Source organism: Hyposmocoma kahamanoa, unplaced genomic scaffold, assembly GCF_003589595.1.
Source record: "Hyposmocoma kahamanoa isolate Upper Pololo Valley unplaced genomic scaffold, ASM358959v1 63, whole genome shotgun sequence".
Lineage (NCBI taxonomy): Eukaryota > Metazoa > Arthropoda > Insecta > Lepidoptera > Cosmopterigidae > Hyposmocoma > Hyposmocoma kahamanoa.
In genome coordinates, this window is record NW_020653851.1 from 9,183,763 (window position 1) to 9,208,638 (window position 24,876).

The 24,876-nt window shown below is 35.6% G+C and overlaps 2 protein-coding genes across 2 annotated transcripts; one reads left to right on the forward strand and one right to left on the reverse strand.

Annotated features, from left to right (window-relative positions):
• Positions 1-8,459: 8,459 nt before the first annotated feature.
• On the forward strand, positions 8,460-18,826 carry LOC113230104 (major facilitator superfamily domain-containing protein 12-like). The gene is made up of 10 exons (XM_026463861.1): positions 8,460-8,679; positions 10,874-11,043; positions 11,141-11,224; positions 12,131-12,359; positions 13,413-13,524; positions 14,219-14,433; positions 15,223-15,409; positions 16,939-17,050; positions 17,264-17,414; positions 18,652-18,826. The coding sequence occupies exons 1-10, from the start codon at positions 8,591-8,593 to the stop codon at positions 18,785-18,787; spliced, it is 1,485 nt and encodes a 494-aa protein (XP_026319646.1). The 5' UTR covers positions 8,460-8,590; the 3' UTR covers positions 18,788-18,826.
• A 149-nt stretch (positions 18,827-18,975) lies between these two features.
• On the reverse strand, positions 18,976-20,735 carry LOC113230103. Its single transcript, XM_026463860.1, has one exon. It carries the CDS (start codon positions 20,729-20,731, stop codon positions 18,995-18,997), a length of 1,737 nt encoding a protein of 578 aa, XP_026319645.1. The 5' UTR covers positions 20,732-20,735; the 3' UTR covers positions 18,976-18,994.
• Positions 20,736-24,876: the final 4,141 nt, after the last annotated feature.

The window sequence follows — 24,876 nt, forward strand, 5'->3', positions numbered from 1 at the left end:
ACTTTACTCAGACACTACGCTACTCCGACATGATTTTACTCAGACGCTACGCTACTTCGACAACACAGACGAGATATTTCTTAAAAAACCTTTGTACTCAGATAAGAAAAATCATCATTACAATCCCACGTAGAAAATGGTTTCTTATATCGATCAATATAACAAAAAAAGGTACTACATTATATAATCGGAAATTTATTTTATTAAAATAAGTTATCTGTCCACACTTTGTCAATTAGTAGTTGTTTCCATATTATGTAGGTGTTATAAATACTATTGGCGAATAGTGGTCATAAACTCATTAGCAAATCAAAATCTTTTCGTAACATCATCCACACATACATCATAAAAAGTTGCACTAATAAAATTAAAACTATAAAGTACTTGGCTGCTGTAACATACCATATATAAATAATTCATACACAAGCAAGACCTAAATACATAAAACTGTACAAACATAACAAGACCAAAACTTTGCGAGTCCTCCTACACAGAGTCAACAATTTGTCACAAAGGGTTACATGTCATCATAATAACAATGTTTAAATAAATAAGAGTAAATTAATATGAGAATAATTCGAAAACGCTTGCTTGTATTAAAATGAAAATTTACAAATCAAGGCGTGATTATAACAAACAACAATGTACAGTAGATGCCCTAAGATACCTGACCTTTTGTTTCTGAGAGCCTTCTTATGCATATAAGGTTGAAATCTGTATTTGTATTTTAAGTAAGTGTACGTTAAAGAACAAATTGGTTAAAAAGTTTCTTAAAATATCATTCACTAGTGATGCAATAAGGAAGCCATACCAAAATTAATTTGACAGGTTAAAGGGTAAATTGTTTAAGTTTTTTCTTCGCATTTATTTATGTAGAACCTAATAGTCTATATTCCAGGTATCGTAAGGTATCGACTGTATTTGTTAGATAAATAAAATGCATTATCATTTCAGCTTATTTAATAAGACTCTGTTTTCAATACTGATACTATCTTAAGCATCGTACAAGTATGTAAATAAAGAAACATAAACGGTGAAAGTCTGAAGGTTCTCTAAAGACCGGTTTAATAATTTGTACGGTAGGTACTAGTCTTTTGACCTTTTGCTTCGCGATTCAGAAGCTTTTTACCGTTTATTCCCTTTCATAACCTTGAATTGGGGACAGGAAATTTATTTGAATTAGAAACGATTCTAAATAAACATCGTTCGTGGCAATACTTCCACCTTATTTATTTCTGCCACCAAGCAGTAATGTTAGCATTACTGCAGTCCGGTTTAGAAGGATAAGGGTGCTAGTGAAATTACAGACACATGGTCAATTTATGTTTGAGGGTGACGGGCGCAATGGCAGTGCCCGTCAGATCTTTGCGATTTAAAGCTCTGAATGGCACTGCAACTGTTATGGACAGGCGTGTAGCTTACCATCAGGCGCACGACTTGTTCATCCCGTCACTTGTTATTATAAAAAAAATCGGTCAATTCAAAAGTCAATTATTGGGTAAGACACATAATTAAATGTAAATAATCGTCATGTTCGCGTGAGTCGGTAGTAAAACATGTAAAAATACCACAAATAAGATTACCTATCAGAAGTCCGAAATGACATTTTCCAGAAATAACGTTTGCTCGAATTTTCATTACCTCGAAAGTAATTTTGAGAGGTAAATGTTTTTTCTTTAAACCTAACTTAACCTAACCTAACCGAACCAGATCGTATCCTTGCGATAAACATCCAACATATCCTGAAATACCAACGACTTCGTTATAATTCGGTTTTCGGGTTAATGAATACGGGGTAACGATAGCTTTTGTTCCGAAATCGTGTATTTTCGCAAAAGGGTCAGACACGTAAGCGTACATATGTATAGAGAAACTGCTATACCAACCGTAACGTACGTTCCTGATATTCGTACGATGCATCAATGTATCACACACAACATTTAGACACGTGTTTATAGGCAATAACAAATATACTCTCCGACCATATTAGGTTTGAATATAATTTCTATAATAATGATATCATGCGTAATAAATTTATTAATACATGCCACATCAATTAAGGGTGGATTTAATTATCGTGCCGCCGACCACGACTGTCTAGGCATGGTCCGGCGGGCTCATAAATCAGGAGACCTATTTTAAACTAGAGCTTACGACTGCATGAGGAAATTCGCGTACATTGCCTCGTCTATTACTATAAATAAAAAGAAGTAGGAATTCAACAAGCAATGGAAACAATATCTTCCATATTTTTTAGGTTTTCGAAGCGTATTTCTGTTCTAGAATCAATGGTTATAGGTAGCTCGGTGTTCAGTGCTCTGGTAGAGCATTGGATTGTGCAATCGATTGTGACCGATCGTGAGCAGCCTATTTTTGTCGGACTGCATTTCAGAACAATGGAAATACCCGTCATGTTTTTATTCGGACGTCGGAAATCACGATTTATCTGCGGATTTTGTAATTGATTCGCGGATAACGTTGCTCTAATATTATTGTATTTGGACCTGAACATATCTACACACATTAACATTTAACTTTTATACATAGAGACAACATGTAAACTAGGCTTTTTTTGTTAATCCGGGGGAATCTGCTTACAGATACCCCGGCCCCGCGGGCAGAACCGGGGTTATGTGGGACTGGGCTGAACCCTGAAGGGGAGCAGCCCGACCGCACTAAACCCCCGGAGTGTTCCTCCTCTCCGCTGTAGGTGGGGGTACGGGTACGCTGTTGCACTCTCGTCCGCGCCCCCACCAGCGGCTGGCCGCGCCCTGCGCAGCCCCTCCTCGAGAAGGGAGACACATCGGTCCCCCGACTCCGAATGTGAGGCTCGCCGAACACCAGACGAGCCTTCCATCCCGGGCCCCTTTATGCTGGGCAACGAACTCCCCCGAGTCCGCTACCCAGGGGCCATGGGGGGCCAGGACAGCATCCACTCAACTGTGAAGTTCAGTGGCTGCTCCCCCAGCCCCCGCGGCGGATCTGATGACAGGCTCCGCCGCAACACCTAATGCGCTTCCGCGCGGACTCTCCGAAGAGAGTCCCTTGGAGCGCCCACCACGGGCCAGCCGCCCACGTTCGGCCGCGGAGGATAGGACGAGCGGCAACGACACACCGACACGTCTCTTCCCCCGCGGCCCCGCCGCCACTGCATCATTCAAAGCGGTGCAGCCCCGCCAGGGTCGCGGAGGACAGGACGAGCGGCAACGACACACCGACACGTCTCTCCCCCCGCGACCCTCCTCCTCGCGCATCCGCGCGGTCCCGCTGACCAGACGAGCCCCGCGCGGAACGCCCTCCTCCTCGGGCCAGCTTACCACCATCGGCCGGCCCCGTGGGTTCCTCTTAGCTTCACCGTGGGATGAAATCGACCACGGCTACTAGAGCCCCCCCGCCACGACAAAGCGGGAACCCCTTCGGGGGGGTGTATACTAGGCTTACTCCAACATATTACGACCCATAATCGCAGTAAATTAATGGAAATGAAAAACATTTAAAAGTTTTTATTTTCAACGATTTTGAACACAAATTTCAAACATTTATAAAGTATTTAAAATAAGACTATCTAATATCTAAGGTATATTACGTTTGTTAATATGGATTTTTCTAATTACAACAAGTCAACTACCTCCTCCCAACTAGATAGTTGAGAGTAGGTAGGTAGGTTGGAGATCCAATATAATAAAAAATAAAATTTCACAGTTTATTTATTTCAGGTAAAGAACATTTTAATTTCATAGTGACTGCTCTCCATACAAATATATTATATTACAAACAAAGTTTGGTATTCTTTTGTATAATAATAACACATAAAAATACTGAAAATTTGTTTAGTCTAGCCAGCTAAACCCACCTATAGAAAGCCTAGTAGGTAACTACAACATAAGTAAAGCTATTTTCAACTGTTTTTTTTTTTTTTTTTTGTATTTGGCTTCTGTCCCACTGAGGACAATTCTGCCAATGTCCGGGTTGAAAGATACACGGTATATTTATCAAGATTCACTCAAACGACGATGATCGGTTGCACCATCCTATGGACAAAGACAAAGCACGGGGTTATTTGACTAACTACTTTGGATGAAAAGCGTAAACGCATGCTGTGCACATAGTAAAAGTTATAACCGTATGTTATTTTGTTCAATATATTTAAATAGAATAAATAGTAGAGGAGTTTTTAGGGGAGGATACTATAAAAATTTGTGGGACGAGGGATACAATCTGGATGAAGATCGTATAAAAAGACGGGATATAATGCACAGTTAAAAAATATATGGTCAAGAGTTCCTTCTTCAAGACCGCACTCACAAAGGGAGTGATCCATTCAACTGTTTGTTTATTTACTTATTTTGTGTGATGTCTTTGTGTAGAGCTGAGTATTATCTAAAGTGTGCTTTTTCTATTACGTAATTTAAAAAAAGTCACTTTAAAATATTTTATTAACATTGTCTAAAAACACTATTCAAAAACATTTTGTTACTTGCCAGTCTTAACAAACCATGCAATTCAAAAAGTTGTACTTACAACTCCGAGAAAATATGGTGACCTTTGTGAGAGAGAACAGAAAAAAGTCATCTAAAAGCCATTTGACATGAATGTCTTCTGTTGTTTTAGCGATTTATCACAGACATACAATTATCTCCTAGTATACAATTATATGTCAGTGGCGGTTTATAGATAAATATTTATTTTATAATGTTCAAAAGTATCAAAAAATTCAAAAGCAATTGGAGTCGTTACTCGTACCGCCATCTAGTTTTTCTGATCCAATTTACTTCGTTGTAATGTAGAGTCGTAAACAATTCCGTTCTAGTTGAATGATACAAACCGTATTTATTCACATAGTGTACAACAGATGGCGTGCAGAAATTAAAATTTACGCAGGTTGTCTCCATTGTTCTCGAAGACTATAAAAATCATAAAAATAGTAAATTTTTCTTCATAGATACCTGATACAGGTTGACACACGATTGTCCACAACACGACAATCCACCTGTGGTTGATTCTTAGAGGATAGAAAAAGGTTGATTGTTCAAAAAGGCAGTAATCAATAGATAAGGTAGTTGGAAGATAGTTCCACACTTGATATAAAACAATATCAAAAGCTATATATAATATAGATATATTATTTAATTTAGAAATCCTAGGGCTACTTTCGCACCGTTGTAATTACGTTGAAAAATTATAGTCTTCGGCCATATTATTTCTTTCATTTATTTTTACAAATCTTAGAGCATTACTCAAAGGCACAAATGGATATTTAGACTTTATCAGAAACTTTTGGCTAACAAATTAATTTATACGTAAAGTTAAAAAAATAAATTGAAACTCAGAAAGCTAGACTTCTGGTCACAAGATGGAATGGTCTTATATGGAATGGATTGATATGAAATAAGTTTTAATACAAATTACGTGTTCTAATAAATTCTCACCCTATCTCTACCATAGAATATCAAATTTCGTAACTGGTATTTGGAGAACGGTGTCGCCATGACCGACCAAGCCTGCTGAGGCATGAACCGCGAGTCGAAAGGTAACTTGATACTGACGGAAGCCGCTGCCAATTCACATCGTATGGGCTACGGTCGGGATATCGACCGTTTCACATGCGTAGAAATTAAAATATTATTATGTGGTTAAATGACATACATGCGGTACATAAAGTGCGACGTTTTAAATACGTGCCATAATAGTTTTCTAAAAAGTAAAGTATTCTATATTTTATATAAAAGTATACAATGATACAAGAGAACTATAAATATTACTCGTTAAAATAAGCTGTGATCTTATTGTTAAGTAGCAATTTCTTCCAAATCTTAGAACAGAAAATAAACAACAATAATAGTCAATTCACCACTGACTAATACACCATTCATCCTTCGCTTACTGTTATATTACAGAAAGCGTAAAATATTTAGGTATTTCTAAGATGCCTGTTCAATGTGACCATAATAACCTCTAGATTTAAGAATTGATTTTTTTAGTTTGTTTGAAAAAAATAAATATACGCGATTCAAATCCGAAAAATAGTTTCAATTCCCATATGTAACATTTGCGAAATCCTAAGAATTTAAAACATCTACGAGTAGATTGTTTCGTTCAGGAAACACAGATCACGTCAAAATGTTCCATCCATTTAACTGCACGCATGATGAGCATGAAAGCAAAACGGTTCGTGCGAATTGGTAGAATATCTGCAATCTAGGGTTGGGGCTAAGGGCGACAAATTGAAACTATTGTCTGCGAATAGAAGCGCCATCTAAGCATTACATTTATCATTAGTCACAGCAGAGCTCCTTGTGAAAGAGTTCATCCAGAGACGTACTGGCACTTTATCTATTTCTGCCGCCAGGCAGTAATGTGAGCATTACTACGTTTCGATTTTGAAATAATAATAATAATAATAATAATAATGCTCACAATCAACATAGCCCAGCACTAGGGAAACCCTGTGTCGCGGGTGCCATGGACACACACATAGACAACCACAAATTACACCCAAACTCACAAAAAGAATTGAACCTGGGACCTCTGCGTGGCAGTCCGGCATGGTAACCATTCGGCCATGGAGGTAGTTAAATGCAGGCAAATGTATCGTATATTTCAAATGGGACTTGTTAACTTATGTCTCAGCGTGACGGCACTGCTAACAGTGCTTCTGAGATCTTTGTGACTTAAAGCTCTGAGGGGCACTGCAACTATTATGGACTTGATATCATAAAAAATGTATATCGATAATTTATTATTAGTTAAGTAGGTAATCTTAATTGTTAGCATAAGGGCAAGGAATTTGCACGGCTGCAAGCGAATAAAGAGAATTCAGAGAAGACGTGTTTTACTGGCTCCCATAATGGCGGCTAGATTTTTCTGGCATTTATATATGTAAGTGGTGACTGTATGTAGGTAGTTCATCATTATCAACAACCCCTTTATACGTCCCACAAACATTTTTGTTCCATTATCCTAAAGCGAAGCGCGTCGCTGCTAAATTGCGTGCTTGTCAGCACGAACGGCATCTTGAGCACGTTGGCAAATAGGTGGGAGTCCTCAATGCTGGGGCCGTCGATGTGTCTGCACGCTACTGGCAATTCGTAGCCTCTTGCTCTGACTACGTTGACCTCCCAGGTACAAAACATATACCTAAATATTTTAATACTAACACCAAAAAAGTGGAGGCTATGAACATTAAATGCAGGAAGATGTCGTACTTGGGCCACTTCATGAGGAACTATTTATAAGTACAAATTACTCCAGCTTATCATCCAAGGCAAAACCGCTGAAAAACGAAATGTTGGTAGAAGCAAAAACCAGGATTGCCATGTTGTTGTCCCACCTCCGATAAGAGATGAATCCCAAGAAGAAGAAGACTAACACAAATTTTTAGCACTTTTAATTAAAATATTATGTATTCTTATTATTAACCGACTCAAAAAAGGGGAGGTTCTCAATTCGACTGTATTGTTTTGTGTGTATGTTACATATTATATCGATTACTCCGATATTTATAAACCGATTTCGATGTTTTTTTTTGTTGGAAAGGGGTAACCTTAATAATAGTTGTCCCATTCAAAATTGAAGAAAATTGACTACCTCTAAAGGTGGCAAATTAGGGGGTGAATCCTTTGTACTGGATTTCACCCATTTTCCGTACCCTTGGCAATTATATGTAATTCCATAAACTTTTGAGGTTTGGTTGTAATCATTATATAACTGTTTATTATTAGTTAATAACAATATTAATAACGTATTATTAGCAAGCACCACTTCATTTCAGTGATGAACTTTAGTCGTTTTAATCATGAATGTTGAACTTCTATTGGTAATTGATATGCCAAAGAAATACGTAGATATGTACTTAAAATATAAATAGGAACTAAGGTGCATGCCCTCCAAAGACATTAACTTACTTCAAACGTGATAACACCAGCAAACAGGCAATTTTATGGAAAAGAAAGTCTTAAAACATTTAAAAAAACATGGTAATTAACCTTTTAAATACGAGTACATTGACGTTTTGCTCATTACATAGCATTAGTACATTTATTTTTACATTTGAAGTCAAATTTTTTTAATTTGATTCTTACCCTACTAAACCGTAAACCGTAGGTTAAATTGACGATTAATAAAATGATCGGGCTCGAGTCTCTATTCTTAATAAGACTATTCCTTCGGGATGTGCTGTGCTCATATAAGTACATTTAGAGTCAATATAGTTTTATGTCGGTCGGTCCCTGTTATAAGTCTCTATTTCATAAGTATGTACGAATCGCTTGGTAACGCACGCGTCTAGTTGTGTGGCTTCAGAACTAGTATGGAAGGAAGGAAGTGTTGAAGTTTATTTGTACTTTATGTAATATAGAATGTGTAATTCGTGTAATATGAGTAAGATGTATAAGTGTATTTGTGATGCGATAGTTTTTAATGTAAAAAATAACTGTGTCTTTTCTTCAACAATCAGCCTTTGAAGACGAATTGATAGAGCGCTTCCTTTTTATTAAAAAACAGTATCGACTGTTCATATGTTTCAAATTTTCAATGTATGTACTTGACTAATAGTGAAGATTGTGTGCGATTATATATATAAATAAAGACAATGAGTGTGAAATATGGATCGATTCCAACAAACGATACTGATTTTTTAATTGAAAATGCGAAGGAAGTCGACACTGAAATTGATTTAAGGTAATTTATTATTAAGTAAAGGATATTGTTAGATCAATACTAGCCCATTTAGGGCATAGACATTTTAGGTCATACGCAAGACTTCTAAACCGGCCGATTGTTAATTCATAAGTCAATAGGTTTACGTGACGATATTGAGAAAAGTTATTTTTTATATCTTTGGTCCTAGAATTATTCTGAAGCCTTGTAAAGGCGCCTGAAATTTCAAATGTAAATCTTTGTATTTTTTTTCATTTTGTCATTATTCAATGAAAAAAACCTATATAATTAGATACAAAGCCTATTATAAACCTGATATTTAAAGTACTTAGTTCCTTTCTTCCATTGATATTTTTGTCAGCTCTACATTTTACAATACTAATTTGACAGTATCGATTAGTCAAGCATCGAATATCAAATGCTTTTATTTGGTACAAAACTTAAATTCTTTCAAAAATCAAATAGAGACATTCAGATATGAAGAATTTGCGGGAAATAGCAAGGTTTGTGACGTCACACATCATAATGGCGCCATTTAATGATCGTAATAATGTGAAGGGATGCAACGTCTCTCCTCCATGAAAATAACCCGTAATTATTTGGTGTTAACCCGTTGTGTACTAGCGTTGCCTTATGGCAATACGGTATTCAAAAAATATAAATTATATAAAACAACAACTTTTATTATTTACTTCGTTTTAATGTGTATCCAGCACATTTACGAATTTAAAAAAATATAATGTGATTTTATTTTTTTTATTACTTTGTCGGTATTTAAAACTTTGTAGGAAAAGTCGGAAAAATGGCACACCAAAAAGTGTAACTAAAATTTTCTTTTATTATTAATATGTTAAAGTGTTATAATTTATGAACATATTATTTTTGTAACCTTTGACAATAGTAACGTAAGAAATAAAAACAGAATTGTTAAAAATTACATACATTATTACAGTTTCATTACCGTTGCCAAATGGCAACGTATGAAGTACATTTTTTCACAATTTTACACTGGTTATCGTTTGAGTTTGAGTTTGGCTGAAGTAGTCGATTAACTTGAAACAGTGAAGACGTCCACGTTCCAGACGTGTACATAGAACCATCGAATGTGGCAGAATTTACCAACATTCTGCGAGTGAAGACGAAGCCGGTGGATACCTCCGGCCCTTCCAATAAAAGACGCAAAATCTCTAATCATGCTTGGAAAAAACAATTTCCTACCTGGCCCCAAAATCATATGTCATGAGCTAAAGTATTTTCTAGCCATTTTAGTACTATCAGGGTACAATAAATTACTTAGTAAAAATCGTATTGGTACGGGGTTGATGATATATTATACGGAATACTCTGGTTTACAACAATTACAGGATTGGGATTCGTGGTAAAAAATGGTCGTGGCCGTTGTTCACGTGGTTTATAGATGTACCCATAAATAACTTTTGGATCTTGATGAAGATGTCTGGCAAAAATGTATCACAGTTAGATTTTCGGAAAGAAATCGTTAAAACTTATCTGAAGAATATGGCAGTATACAAGGGATTGGAAGACGTCCTTTTTGGAGGAAAGTTTTGCCAGGGGTGCGATATGATGGTGAAAAGCATTTCCTCAAACAAACAGAGAGGGTTGCAAAACAATAAGTAGAATAATTTGTACTAAATGTCTTGAAACATACAATTTTTTTTGCTACCATTACATGCTTTTTATTTATTACCCAACTGCCGCTAAGAGTTATACATAATGTATGTATATAATGCTTGTATGGAGCTAGGCTGCCATCTACTACAAACAATGACTAAGTAGTAGACCAACCTATACTGGAATTAAATATTTTGTACCCACTTTGGCCTAGCGTTGCCATATAGCAACAGGTCAAAACTCAAAAACGACAAATAAAATATATTTTCATATTTTTTACACACACAAAATAACAAATTTAGCCTGATTTCAAAATTCCAAGAAAATCTGTAAACATTTAAAACTCAGTCTCTAATGGGTTAATCAAGATATACAGAAATGAATTCTAGATTAATTCTTCTTTCAGCACGTTCATACGAGTTGATTGGAGATTTATTCAGTTTGTACCAGTTCAAGAGCACATTAAGTTTGATATTTAAGTTTAAATTCAACCCTATGCTGTTAACCATAAGGACAATCCAAAATGCAAAGTGCAAGTTTGATACAAAATTTTTCTTAACTATAAAATATTCTCCTATTTCAGCGATCCATTCAAACGACGGCGATGGTGGCGCGTCAACCAGAATGTTCTATATGGATTGGGACATGTCTACAACGATCTCTGCGCGGCGATGTGGTTCTCATACATGATGCTGTACTTCCAAGCAGTACTGGAAATGAGAGCTGCTGCGGCTGGAGCTATGTTATTGTTAGGTAATTAAATATATTTCTTATAAGGAAAATAAAATGTATTTTGCTAATCATCACTTTTATTTGTTTTACTAATTTGTTATTCTTTCTTATATTCCAGGACAAGTCGTAGACGCTTTGGCGACACCTATAGTAGGTGTGTTGGCGGACAAATACAGTACTAAGAAGTCTTGGCATTTATCAGGTACTTGTCTACAGCACCATGCACCATGCATGAGTGTCTTGTGTAGGATGTATCCAACACAAGACACTTGTTAGAGCCGGGTACTCGTTAGTGAGCTTTAACTTACGTAGCAGATAGAATAACGAGGTTCTAGTGTGTACGCGTGAAACAATCTTCCATCGCTAGAATGAAAACCTGAATATCGTCGGCTCACGGCGAACTAGATACACACTATGATTTGTAACATTGCAACTGTTACAGCTCGTTAGTGAGTACCTGGCATTATGAGCAATGTACGCGCAAACCTTGAACGCCCCGCTGAACGCACCGCCACGACCGTTCCGAATTTGACAGGATTCGGTTACGATGATAACACTAAATGTTAATTAAAAAAGATTACAATAAGTACCTACCTATTTATGCAGATGTCTACCTAGTGCTGGGATTTCAAAAATTTCAATTTTGAAAAATTATTTTTTTCCAGAAAAATTAAATAATTCCTGAATATTTTTCTTAGACTATTCCTTTATTTTTTCCATATTCTAAGATATTTTTCCACAAATGACAGTTGACATCTATTGAAAATACTGAACGAAAACGAGGACTGTAATAACAAGATTTTTTTAATTCTATGATTATTTTTTCTCTATTGTCCAATCATTTTAAAAATCTTGTTTAATTCTAACTTGCTTCTTACTTCTAAGTATGACTAAAAAGTCATACAATTTTATTTTCTAATTAAATCGTGCTTTATAAACTTCAAAATATATATTTAAACGCAGAACACAAGAGCCTTCGAATTATATTTTTCCAATTTTCAGAACTTTTTTCGGAAAAATTTCACACTGAAATTTTTCGAAAAATTACCAAACGGTATATCTACCTAACTTAATACGCATAACGTGTAAAACTATCTTACTTTCACAGGTTGTCTACTAGTATCAACAACATTTCCTCTACTCTTCGTGAGATGCTGGGGTTGCTGGTTAAGCACTAGCTCAGAGCCGACCTATCTCAGCTGGTGGATGCCACTGTACTACGCAATCTTAATAATTTTCTTTCAAATCGGTTGGGCCATTGTTCAAATATCACATTTATCTATGATACCGGCAATATCGGACAGTCTTCAAGTCCGGTCGGAATTAACTTCAATAAGGTACAGTGTCATATAGTACTAATCAAATAAATTCAAAATTAATAACTATAGTTTTATCGTACGTAGGTATACACAGGTGTCCCACGCCTACGGGGCACGGAGGGAAAGTAATTTAAATATTGAGGATGTGTTTCTTCATGGAAAGGGTCAATTAAGTAAAATGTCATAATCCAAATTATTATTAGATATAAATATAGAAAAGTATCCCTAAAATTTATGCGTAATGTAGTTGCTTAATTAATTTAAAATTCAGCAATATTTAGAAATAGTTTGAGGGAAGCAGTTTGCTATAAAATTTCAATAAATGTCATAAAATTTTAATAATAATTTTAATAATTTTAATTTTATTTTAAAGAAAAAAAATATTACAGGCGTTTTATGTTTATAAATATCGCTAATGTCTAACGGCAGCTGGTTTTTCGTGAGAATAGTACAGGTAGTCCCTTCGAGACCATGGACGTTGCAATATGTCCGAAACGTCGAGGTAAATAAAATATGTTTTAAACATTATTAAGTCCCGAAATAAAAATCAAATAAAGAATAGTACAGGGTCAAGAGCACGTCAAGCTTGACACTTAGGACTTAAATCCAACTCTATGCCGCTTACGATAAGAACAGTACAAATGATGTGCTCTTGATTATGCATCGCTAACTACTCGTACATTAATTTTTCGATATCGCGAAGAAGATTTTCGATTTTATTATATAAATTTTTTTATAAATTAGATTTCCTGAAATAACTAATTTTAACTTCTACTTTGATTTACCAAAAAAAAAAAAAACAATTTACGCCACGTACTCATACGATTTCTAAAATATTTTATAACTATGATTGTTTAAAAAAACACAATATACATTTTAGATAAATAGTTTAATTTCCAAAACGTTATTATTTATGTAGTAAATTTACTTACTTTCTTTCTGTACATTTGTACAGAATCTTTCAAAATTGAGTACCTAATTGCTGTTCAGCGTATGACCCTAGATAAACCACACAGACCACATAAATATTAGGTAAACCATGTATAGGTAATGTTACTAATACACTTTCAGATATATGGCTTCCGTATTGTCCAGCTTGATGGTCTACCTTATTACCTGGGTAGTTTTAAGAGCAACCAACTACAGTACTTTTATTGGGCCTACAGATGATTATAAGTTCAAGGTATACGTACATGCGACGCCTATAAAATTTATCAGCATCACTATTTACTCTATCAAAATAGCAAAAATTTAATAAATACATTAAGTATATAAAAATCCACTTCACGTATAGGACTTTGAGGTCCACGTACAATTATTAGTTTCAATAAAAATAGTACCTTAAGTCCCTTAACTTAACCTTAGGTCTTCGAGAGAAGATTGGCTCTGTATTGAATTATTGGTACGTTTGATCGCTCAGTTAATTTTGACGCTGAATGTTCCGAACTTTTAGAAGAAGTAGAGCTCCTTGTGAAAAGGTTAATCCAGGGAACTATTACCACCATACGTTTTTTTATGATACTTGACGGGACGAACGTGAGTCATGCGCCTGATGGTTCTACACGCCTACCCATAACATAGGTACCTATTTCTCTCTCCAAACAGTAGTGTGACCATTATGCTTTCCGGTTTTGAAGGGTAAGGGCGTTGTGGAAATTATAGGCACATGGGACTTGTTAATTTTATGTCGGGTGACGGGCGCAATGGCAATGCCCCTCAGATATTTGCAATTTAAAATTTTGAGCGGCACTGCAACTGTTATGGACAGTTGTGTCGCTTACCACCAGGCGCAAGACTTTTTTGTCCCGTCATTTGGTATCATAAAAAAGGTATATGCTTAATTTAATAGGTACTTATAATAACATTGTGTTTTTCAGGACGTAGCAATAATAATATCGGCGATAGGTATCACATCCTACACTTTGTTCCATATATTTTTCAAACTACAGCCATACAAAGAGCACAAAGCTAACGGCCATAGCAATGGAAGCAATGCGCTTTTAAACGAAGAGAGTGAATCCATGACATTCGCTCGAAGATCAAAAATTATATATTTCTTGCGAATGCCTTTGCTCTATCAAACCAGTCTACTGTAAGTATTAACAACATAATATTGTAATCTATATAAACGATTACTTCACATAATAAGGTTTCTTAATGTTTTATACTAAAACCTTCCCATAGAAATACTTAAGTGACATAATTATAAAAATGGATAAAGTATTTTATTTAGTAAATCTTGCTCATCTATATACAAACAATGGAAACGCAGTCCTTTTATTCTTGAGTGTATTAAAAATAGAGGTGTCCACGTTGTTAAGTAATTGAAGAGAAACTTTAAAGGGGTGGTTTAATATCGTTAACAGTATTATGTATTGATAGAAATAATAATAAGTAATAAATAATAGACAACACATACATTGCTCTAATTCCAAAGTAAGTAACTAAAACACTTGTGTTACGGAAATCGGAAATGACGACGGTACCACAAATACCCAGACCCGAAACAATAAAGAAAAGTTAGTTTTCTACATTGACCAGACCGGGGATCGAACCCGGGACCTCAGAGATGTCGACACCCTGAAAACTGGTGTGCAAGTCCATCACGGAGGTCGTCAAAAGAAATAAAGTAAACATTGTTTACTGTGCCATACATCGTGTCGAATAAATGCGCCCTTACGCTGACTAAACAACAAAACTGAAACTAAATAAGAAACCGATTGGAGGGGGTTGTAGATCTCGTTTTGCTCAACGGAGATAATATGTTAATAACTCAAATTCGTCAAAAATGTTTATTTACATTAGTTATGATAAAGAGGGCGTAATATGTTTCTGTTCAAAAGTGACTAGAATAAACTAAATCCCTTTTTTCGTTTTGCAGATATGTGTTCTCACGGCTGTACTGGGCGCTGAGTCTGGTATACGTACCGTTGTTCCTGGAGGAACGCTTGTCGGTCAACCCTAGTCAAGGCTCGGAGCTTGTGGCGAGTGTACCTCTCGTGCTTTACATATCTTCTTTCTTCCTTTCACTTGTTCTTAAGAGCAAAATCAGCAGCTGTGGAAATCAGGTACAGTCACTTTTCAAAGCGGACAAGTTACTCTTAAGCCCAAAAGGACAGACTTTGTTGGTGGCATTTGCGTTCAATTTTGTAGTTTAAAACGGTGATTTATTTATTCGATTTGTCAACAGAAATACATTATTAAACATCGACATAAAATAACGCTGCAGAAATTACTCAAGTTTAAACCCAATAATAGGCGAATATAGCATGCGTACATTGCATTGTTTCAAAAGCGGTAATATTTAATACCTATATTAGAAACAAATGGATAATATTGTAAACAATTATATAAACGTATTAAAATTAAATTGTAAAGTTACAATATATCTGTTGTTAGTTCGAGCAGTTATTTATTTATTTATTTATTGAAAGATACACCATCAATTCAAACGCGGTCGTGTGAATCTCAGTGACGAATTTGGTGATGGTCGCCCATACACTGTTGTGAACAACAAAAACATCGATGCTGTGCGCCGTATGATCAAAACAAACAAGCATGTGACGTACCATGAGATTCGGGCATCTTTAGGCATAGTCATGAGTCAAGTACAATCAATACTACACAAACATTTGGGTGTGAAAAAGCTGTGCTCTCTGTGGATCTCACATTTGACTGAGGCTCAAAAAAGGGATCGCGCCACTTGGTACAATGCCAGGCTTACCAGATTCAATGAAGGGGCGTCAAATTTAGTGTGGGACATAGTAACAGACGAAACATGGATTTATAGTTACGATCCCAAAACAAAGCAGCAATCGAGCGTATGGGTCTTTCGAAATGAGCCGAAACCAACCAAAGTAGCGCATGTGCAAAGTGCCTCTAAGCGGATGATGGCTTCTTTTTTTAATAAAACTGGACACGTGGCTACTGTTGCTTTGGAGAATCGTTGTACCGTGAATAGTGATTGGTACCAGAACATTTGTTTGCTGGAAGTAATTGACAAACTCTGTAAAAATAACCGTAAACACCGTATCATCTTGCATCACGATAATGCCAGTTCTCACACGGCCAAACACATATGAATTTTTGAAGGTGAACAATGTTGACCTTATGAGCCATTCCGCGTACCTCGACCTGGCACCTTGTGACTTTTATTTATTTCCAAAAATTAAGAACCAGTTACGCGTTCAACGATTTTCATCACCTGAAATGGCTGTATGAAAAATATGCTTCAGAGATTGTCACGGAGGAGTGGCAGAAATGTTTTCAAAATTGGTTCATTCGTATGAAAAAGTGCATTAACGCTAACAGAGAATATTTTGAGAAACAATAAATTAACTTCTGGCCATTTATAGTATTTTTTCTTATTCATTCCGGAAACTTATAGTGCGCCACACGTACTATACTAATAGTTTTAAATTTATAAAATAAGAATAAGAACAAACCCAAATTAGATGACCTGTTTATATGTTTTATAACTTTGAAAACAATTGAGGGAAATGTTACTTGCAATCAAACTAACTCCACATGTTGTTATAATTAAATTATTTATTGTTACAATTTATCATCCTAGTACTTCATGACGATTTTATTTCAGGTGGCCTATCTCATAGGCAGTTTTCTGAGCATGATCAGCAGTCTCTGGATAGCGCTGGCGATAGATCCCCAAGCTAGTATTGTGCAGATATATTTGGTGGCTACTTTGATTGGTATGTTGATTACAATGAGTTGTTCGACATAAATTTATCAAACAAAGACAGGTCGCTAAAGCAATTGATCAATACAAACCTCAATTTATTCCAACCAAAGATTAGGTTTGTGAACTTTTCCTTGAAGTTTCCTTCGGTTAAAGTATGCCTTATTTTTTTAATGTAATTACATAATAATATTACAATTGGTTTTTCAAATTACATAACATACAGGCGCAGGCAGTTCAATAACGCTGGTGTCCAGTCTTTGCGTCACAGCGGACCTCATAGGTCCTCACTCTCACCAGGGCGCTGCCATATACTCGATTGTGACCTTCGCGGATAAACTAGTCACTGGTATCGCCGTTGTTGCCATTGAAAATTAGTGAGTATTATCAGTCCAAAGAAGTAAATATTCAAGTTTTAAAGCTTGTTTGTCCGCGGCTGAGACTTTTAGACCAACGGCGCCAATGCCACCTGCGACAGACTGCAAAAGGCTTGATTGGAAAAAAGTATATTTTTGTTTACGATAAACTAGTAGTCTAAATAATTTTTACTTTTGGATTTTTGTTTGGGATCAGTATGATTTTCAAGTCCGTATATCTCGTACGTATGTGTAGCTATTAGGGTTTGTGCAAACTTTTTTCTCCATTCCTGTTGTAAAGACACGGGCCTATTTTTTTCGCGTATAATCAATTAATGAAATTATTTTTTTAAAACTGAACATTCAAGTCTTTACTCCAATCACGCAAGAATAATGAAACACTGTGTTACTTTGGCAAAGTATTGTTTACTTGAAGTTAGTTTATTTGCATAAACATTTTGAAATAACGATGCGGCCAATAAATATAATGCGACACTAATACTAAGTCAATACAATTACTACAGATGATGCGGTTTCACTACAGAACCTTTCAAGTGTATTACGAAAATACATAATAATGTTATGGTTTACACTAATAGAAGATTATACCTTAATCAAGTACAGTCAAGAGCACGTCGAGTTAGACAATATGAAATTTGGCCGTTATAATTCTAATCTTAAGTGCCATTTTCCGAGTGATTCGCCGCGGCAATGAGTATGGTATATAAAATGAGTAATGAATGAGTTATTTGAATAAATAAGAGAAGCGCGCGGCCAGCCGCCCGCGATTAGCTGCTTAGGCTCAATTTATATTGCGGAGGAACGGAATAGAAGCGAATTTTTGTAACGATATTGTACATAACATATTGAATTATATGGTCAGTTGTGTAACGTACAAACTAGATACGAGCCAAAATCTTACACGGAATTCTCGCGCATGGTCGAGAATGCTCGCGCATTCCGTAGAAGGTTTTCGCTCGTATCTAGTTTGTACGTTACACAATTGACCATAAAGTTCATTATGCTATACACAATATCGTTACAAAAATTCGCTTCCATTCCGTTCCGCCGCAATATAAATTGAGCCTTAGGGGAAAATGCATATAAGTGTCAAAATTGACTGCTTTCACCATCTTACTAGGTACTACAAAAAAGAAACATAGAATATATACGCTTCTTAAAACTACCACTACTGTTCTGTCAATATGCAAAGACACTAAAAACAAATGTTTCAAGCGTATGTCTTTTCTTTTTTCAGCAAATGCGCAGACGCAGCTGATTGCCCACAGTACTACAGAGGTGTGTTAACATACGCGTGTGGAGGCAGTGCTTTTCTAGGCATAGTTTCCTTATCGTTTACTAAACTTATGTCCAAAAAGAAATCCCTGGTGTGACAAAATCTGTTTTGTTTTTGCAGAGCACTTTTATTTCTTAAGAATAAATACTAAAAGCATCGTTCCTACAGCTATAGCTATACGTAATATGTTAATTTGTGAATTCTATGTTTATTTTTTGCATTTTTTGTGTATGTGTGATAGTCAGACTACAACCGTCAGTTTACAGTACTAATATAAAAATAGAATATGTAGGAATTAGTAACTTTACACTTGTTTTATTGGATTCAATTTAAAAACACTAAGAAAAGGGTCGTAATTGTATCTTACATCTTTATATGTTAAATTATTATATAATTCAAATCGCAAATAACTTCGACCGCATTTCGCCTTAGCTTTATTTACAATGGCATTCACTTTTTTCACCGCTGTTACAGCCAAAGATATGCGGAGAGACATATAGTACAGATTTCGGCAATTTTCAAAAATTGTTTCTGGACTCATAAAGCCACTTGTCACGATACATACATCCTGAATGTGAACGTTTTCCAGATGTTTGCATTGACTCAAAGAAGGAAACAGAGTTTTGAAGTCTATTACTTTGTCAACAAGACGAAAGTTTTTCAAACTTCGACTGATTGGTATGGACCTCGAAATGAGAGGGGCACAAGAGGACACAGGAGACGCTTCAACGTTTAAAGTGACTAAACTGGTGCAATTACGAAACAAAACGTTAAAAAATCCTCTTGTATAACGCACAAAACCTGTCAAACTCATGTAAGTTACCTTACGAAGATAATCGGATGTTATAGGTAGTGACACGGGATTGTGTATTTGACAACTACTGAAGTCAAAAGACAACTGTACACTCTTGTACTCTTTAAACTCATCATCAAAAACTAAAGGCACACTTTCTAGTGCAACCCTACGTTTTTTAAACATAGGCGGAGACATTAAATCAGAAGGGCGATCTGAAATTTCATATTCTATTTCTTTTATTAAGAACCAATTTCTTAACTCAGATTCAGATTGCTTTTCTTCACAAGGGAAACAATCAACAACTCTTAGAAACAATTTCCGATAGAATGTGTTATCAAATTGTGTTGTTTCCATGTTCCACATCATCAATATAAGATTTGTGTGCTTTCCAACTGGATGAGTTATAATATCAGGTTCAAATTTACTTTCTGGGTCAGCCTCAATGCCAAATTTTTCTTGGAAAAATTCTTTAAAAATGTCAGAGCAAATAACTCTGCATGAGCCTAATTCGAATGCAATCACAATAAAAGCATATTTGAATTTATAATTAAATGTAAACTTCGAAAATGGATTTTGCCGGTACACAGAAGGAAACACCCAATTCAAATAACACACACAAAAATGATTGAAGTGGAGTGGTACACACTCCGCAAAATTTGGGAATGCAGGAAAATTTTTATCGAGCTTAGCAACCGTAAAATGTATCACATCTAAGTGTATGCCTTGTAACATAATTAGTGGGACACTACAGAACAATAAATTCGCAAGGCTTCCTACAAAGAGGACTTTTTCCATCTTTTGAAACATTTTTCGAAATCTTGCTATTGTCTCATCAGGCAATGTATTAGGTACATGAAAATCAATAGCTACATTCTTTATAGTGGAGCATACATCATATATGGTTGGTAAGTCCAAAACATTAATGTTTGTGTAGGAAACATCTAATGTTTTTAAGTTTTTCATTCTGTTCAAAGCTAATACCAGTGCAGTTTTATTCATATTAGGTACACCGCACAAGTTTAACTCTTGTAAGTTTCTAGAAATATCCTTGACAAAATCTAAATTCAGTGTCTTAACTGTTGCTAGTGAATTCATTGAGAAATTACACTGTTTGATAACTCCTGGCATGCAGAGAATGTTTCTGATAGGCTTACTGTTGGCATTGTACAAATTTAATTGAGATATAGTGTCCAGCAGTCTGATTATTATAATTAATATTTCTTCAGGAAGAGTTTCCAAACTCATTTTGCTGGCAAATTTTCTGAAAAGAAGAAAAAGTAAGTATTCATTTTATTCACAATTAAAAAAAAAATGTTATTTTCTTCTTAAGAAACTGTTAGGTGTGCGAGTGTTGCCTTAACAGGGCTCTACTATGAGTAGTAGAGCCCTGTTTAGGCAACACTCGTACTTACGTAACGTATGTAACGTACGTAATCATATCTCTATTATTATATCATCTTTCTGTAGCTACAGCTATCTTTGTAATTATAACATGGGTATACACTTCTTAAAGACTTAGAATGTATATATGTGTTAAATTAAATTGGGAGTTAACATAAATTATTTCCAAATGTTGTATATTTATCTATAGACTATCAGGCTCGTCCTGACATTAAAATAATAATCATCATTGACTTTAAAAAAGTGTTCTTGAATTATTTTACAGAATGAAACATGAGGCTCGTCACCTTATATGTATTTAACAACGTATTTAACTGCATGCATGAAGAGCATAAAAGCAAAATTATTAGTGGGAATTAGCAGAATATCTACAGTCTAGGTTCGGGGCTAAGAGCGACAAATTGAAATGATCATTGTCTGCAAAAAGCAACAGCGTCATCTAAGCATTACATTTATCATTAGTAGCAGTGGAGCTCCTTGCGAAAGAGTTCATCCAGGAACATACTGCCACCTTATTTACTTGTGTCACTGAGCAGTAATGTGAGCATTACTATGTTTCAATTTTGAAAGGAAAGTGCTGGTGAAATTACAGGCACATGGTACTTGTTAACTTATGTTATTTATTTTAACTGCCTCCGTGGCCGAACGGTTACCATGCCGGACTGCCACGCAGAGGTCCCAGGTTCGATTCCCGGGCCGGGAAAAATAGTTGTATGGCCTACAATTATTTCTCTCGTGAGTTTGGGTGTAATTTGTGGTTGTCTATGTGTGTGTCCATGGCACCCGCGACACAGGGTTTCCCTAGTGCGGGGCTATGTTGAGTGTGTGCGTTATGTGTGCGTTATTTATGTCTCAGGGTGATGGGCGCAGTGACAGTGCCCTTCAGATTTTTGCGATTTAAAGCTCTGAGTGGCACTACAATTGCTATGAACTGGTATGTCGCTTACCACCAGGCGCACGATTTGGTCATCCCGTCACTTTGTGTCATTTAAAAGAAATACATATTACTGTCAGTATATAAAGAGTACAACATACGAATTCACAAAAAAAAATATATTTCTTTCATTTAATTTTTACTAATACATTTGGGTCTTGATGTAGAGACCCTTATATAATAAAATATCATAATTACCCTGAAGTATATCATGGCAAAATACTGTGCTTGTCATGGTAAGGATCGGGGACCGGCAAGATTATAAATGTGTGCTATTATTTTGAAATGAGAAGGAAAGTTGGTAATTTTAGGTAAAATTTTTGTATAGTTCTTCCAGATCAATAATGGCAAACTCCGAAGGTTAATGTATTATGCACCTAGTCATACAAGACACATTCACAAGTAAACATAAAAATATTTTAAAAAGAACCCTGTGCATGGTATGGAATTGTGTAATGGGCTGGTGGTGTCCGCAACACAACGCTTAGGCGCATATTGGACTTGTCGAAGAAGAACCATGTATTGAGTTAAAATATTTCTGACAATAATAAAATAAGTATAAACCATTCCTAGCTGTGTTCGAAATATTATTTACAAGAATTTATAAGAGCATGCTTACCAGAACTATCGATTAGAGAACTTGCAATCTATTGGCAATTAAAAAAGGAAAGCCTCATTCGCAATGTAATTTTTCTTAGCGAAATTTAAGTAAGGTACGAACCAGACAACTGCTTGTCAAGCACTCAAGCAGTTCAAAAATTTTTTTTTTTAATTTATTAAGGCTTTGGCAAAGCCATCAGCCTCAACATGAAGTTTAATTATGTTTCTGTAAACATGGCCGTCACAAAGACGATAGGCAATTTGAGGCGGGCGGCGTGCTTGTATTTACTCGGGATTCCTTAAAACAGGCCGATACGGGTGTATTTTAGTTCGAGATTCGTATAATTTCGCGTTCTAATCTTCAATTAAGGCACAATAGCGCTATCCTATTCCAATTTAAACTAGATTCATAAAATAATTGAAAGTCAAAATAAAAACGACGCTTTTCCCTCCAAAAGGTCCAGAGCGAATCTCAAAAAAAAAATCAAGCTTCCACAGACTTGCTAGTTGCTTTTTTTGTTGTTTTTTTACGGCTCTGGGTACTTTGATTTCAGTTGCTATTGTAATCAGCCAGCATCCCAAAAATCAAAGCAATCGAGTTGTGGGAAATTTGAGCAATATTCAAATTTCCCACAACTCGAGTTATCATTATTTATCATAAATCCATCGCATAAAAATATAATAAAGAAAAAACACTCAAAATTTAACCATCATGCGTTTGACGTGAATGTAAATGACAAACAGAATGTGAAACGTAAAGCAAATTACATTTCACATTCTTTATGTAAATATACTTTTAAAATGCAAAACCAAGTGCTATCCCACCGAATAATTTTATACAAGCGGCTTACTTATAATAGGATATACGATGTTGAAAAAAATATCCATATTGTTCATCATAGTGTTTTAATCAGTAGCCATCAAACTAGCGATGCGTCAATAATAAATTGGTTAAACAAAATGTTAAATGTTAAACGAATCCGGCCGGATCGAAGGATTTTTTCTGAGTGTTTGATCTTTGTATTAATAATTATAACAAACTAGTCGAGCAATATCACATAAAAAATAATTGAATATCAATTTAATAAAAATTTAAAAATGTTAAATTACCATTTCCGCAAACCGTATCCTCGCGTTTTCCCCAAATAGCGTCAATCCCCACAAAATTCCCAATCAAGTTGAATTTTCTCGTAATTTGGGCAACACTGATTGTGGCTTGGTTTAGTGCTGCCAGGGCCCATAAGTCAAAAATTACGCATAGTGAAAAGTAATAATTTTTAATGCAAAAGTTACATTTTCGTTTTTTTTAATCAAAATTTGTAACAACTATAAAGATAAGCAACGAAATATTAGCCTAGATCTTAAAAATAAAAAACTAGGTGCAGTCAAGAGCACATAATTTTTTTCCATTCTATAAAAGGGACCATCCATTATCCTGCATTGCAGTCCGCCGAGCCGTCCGCCGTGTAATGCAGGATTATGAATGTAGTCGTAGCGTGCAAGGCACCCTGCAATCCTGCAATCCGCCCTACGAGACCACATACGTGGGCCACATAAATTAGATGTGGGCCTTATGCAGGATAGTATGTGAGCAGTTCCTGCCTGCGCGGCGCACAGCCATAGTGGATTCACATTGCACAAATTCTGGCAATATATTGCCGCAACTTATCGCGTTGCGCGACATGACTTTGAGTTGACCAATCAGGTACTGCGACCTTAGCTCATAATTGGTCAACTCAAGGTCATAACGTGGAACGCGATAAATTGCGGCAAAATATTGCCAGAATTGTTCATTGTGAATCCACCTTAAGGGTGGAACTTTAGTAGAACTTTGGTGGAACTTTGGCATGGATACAAGACTGATATTTAACTTTTGGGATCCTCAAAAAATATTTTCTATCGTGTTTTTAATGTTGTAGAATGGCAAAAAGTATTTTAAGTTTATTAAATAGTCTTTTAAGCGGCGGGAGCATTATTCATGTTTTGACTTTCACAAAATCACCTCGTTTATTTGCTATTAGAAGACGTTGAATTTTGAACACAACTTAGTAGGTATTTCTTCACGTATGCTTCTATACCATTTGCCTTTTTTATCTTGTTCGTTCTTTCAGAAATTTTTCCATTATGTTGTTATAATTTTATTTGAAAATTTTGAATCTTTTAACTTCCTTTCACTTCAAATTCCCGCCATTTTTTTATAACTCAATACTTCTATACTTTAATATTAATCACAAACTACAAAGAGATACGAATATAATAATTGTGAAGTCTGGTCGAAATAAAAAACACACAATAAGCTAATTCATCTTCTCTATCAAAGCGAAAAACTTTTTTTTATAATATTAAGTGACGGAACGAACAAGTCGTTCGCCTGATGGTACGCTACACGCCTGTCCATAACAGTCACAGAGCTTTAAATCGCAAAGATCTGAGGGGTACTGCCGCTGCGCCCGTC

Excerpts from the sequence above, each read along its gene's own strand:
- LOC113230104 (XM_026463861.1), top strand. The coding sequence starts at position 8,591 with ATGAGTGTGAAATATGGATCGATTCCAACAAACGATACTGATTTTTTA. Across the intron at positions 12,360-13,412 it reads TCGGAATTAACTTCAATAAG|ATATATGGCTTCCGTATTGT; the intron begins GTACAGTGTCAT and ends ATACACTTTCAG. Across the intron at positions 13,525-14,218 it reads CAGATGATTATAAGTTCAAG|GACGTAGCAATAATAATATC; the intron begins GTATACGTACAT and ends TGTGTTTTTCAG.
- LOC113230103 (XM_026463860.1), bottom strand. The coding sequence starts at position 20,731 with ATGAGTTTGGAAACTCTTCCTGAAGAAATATTAATTATAATAATCAGA.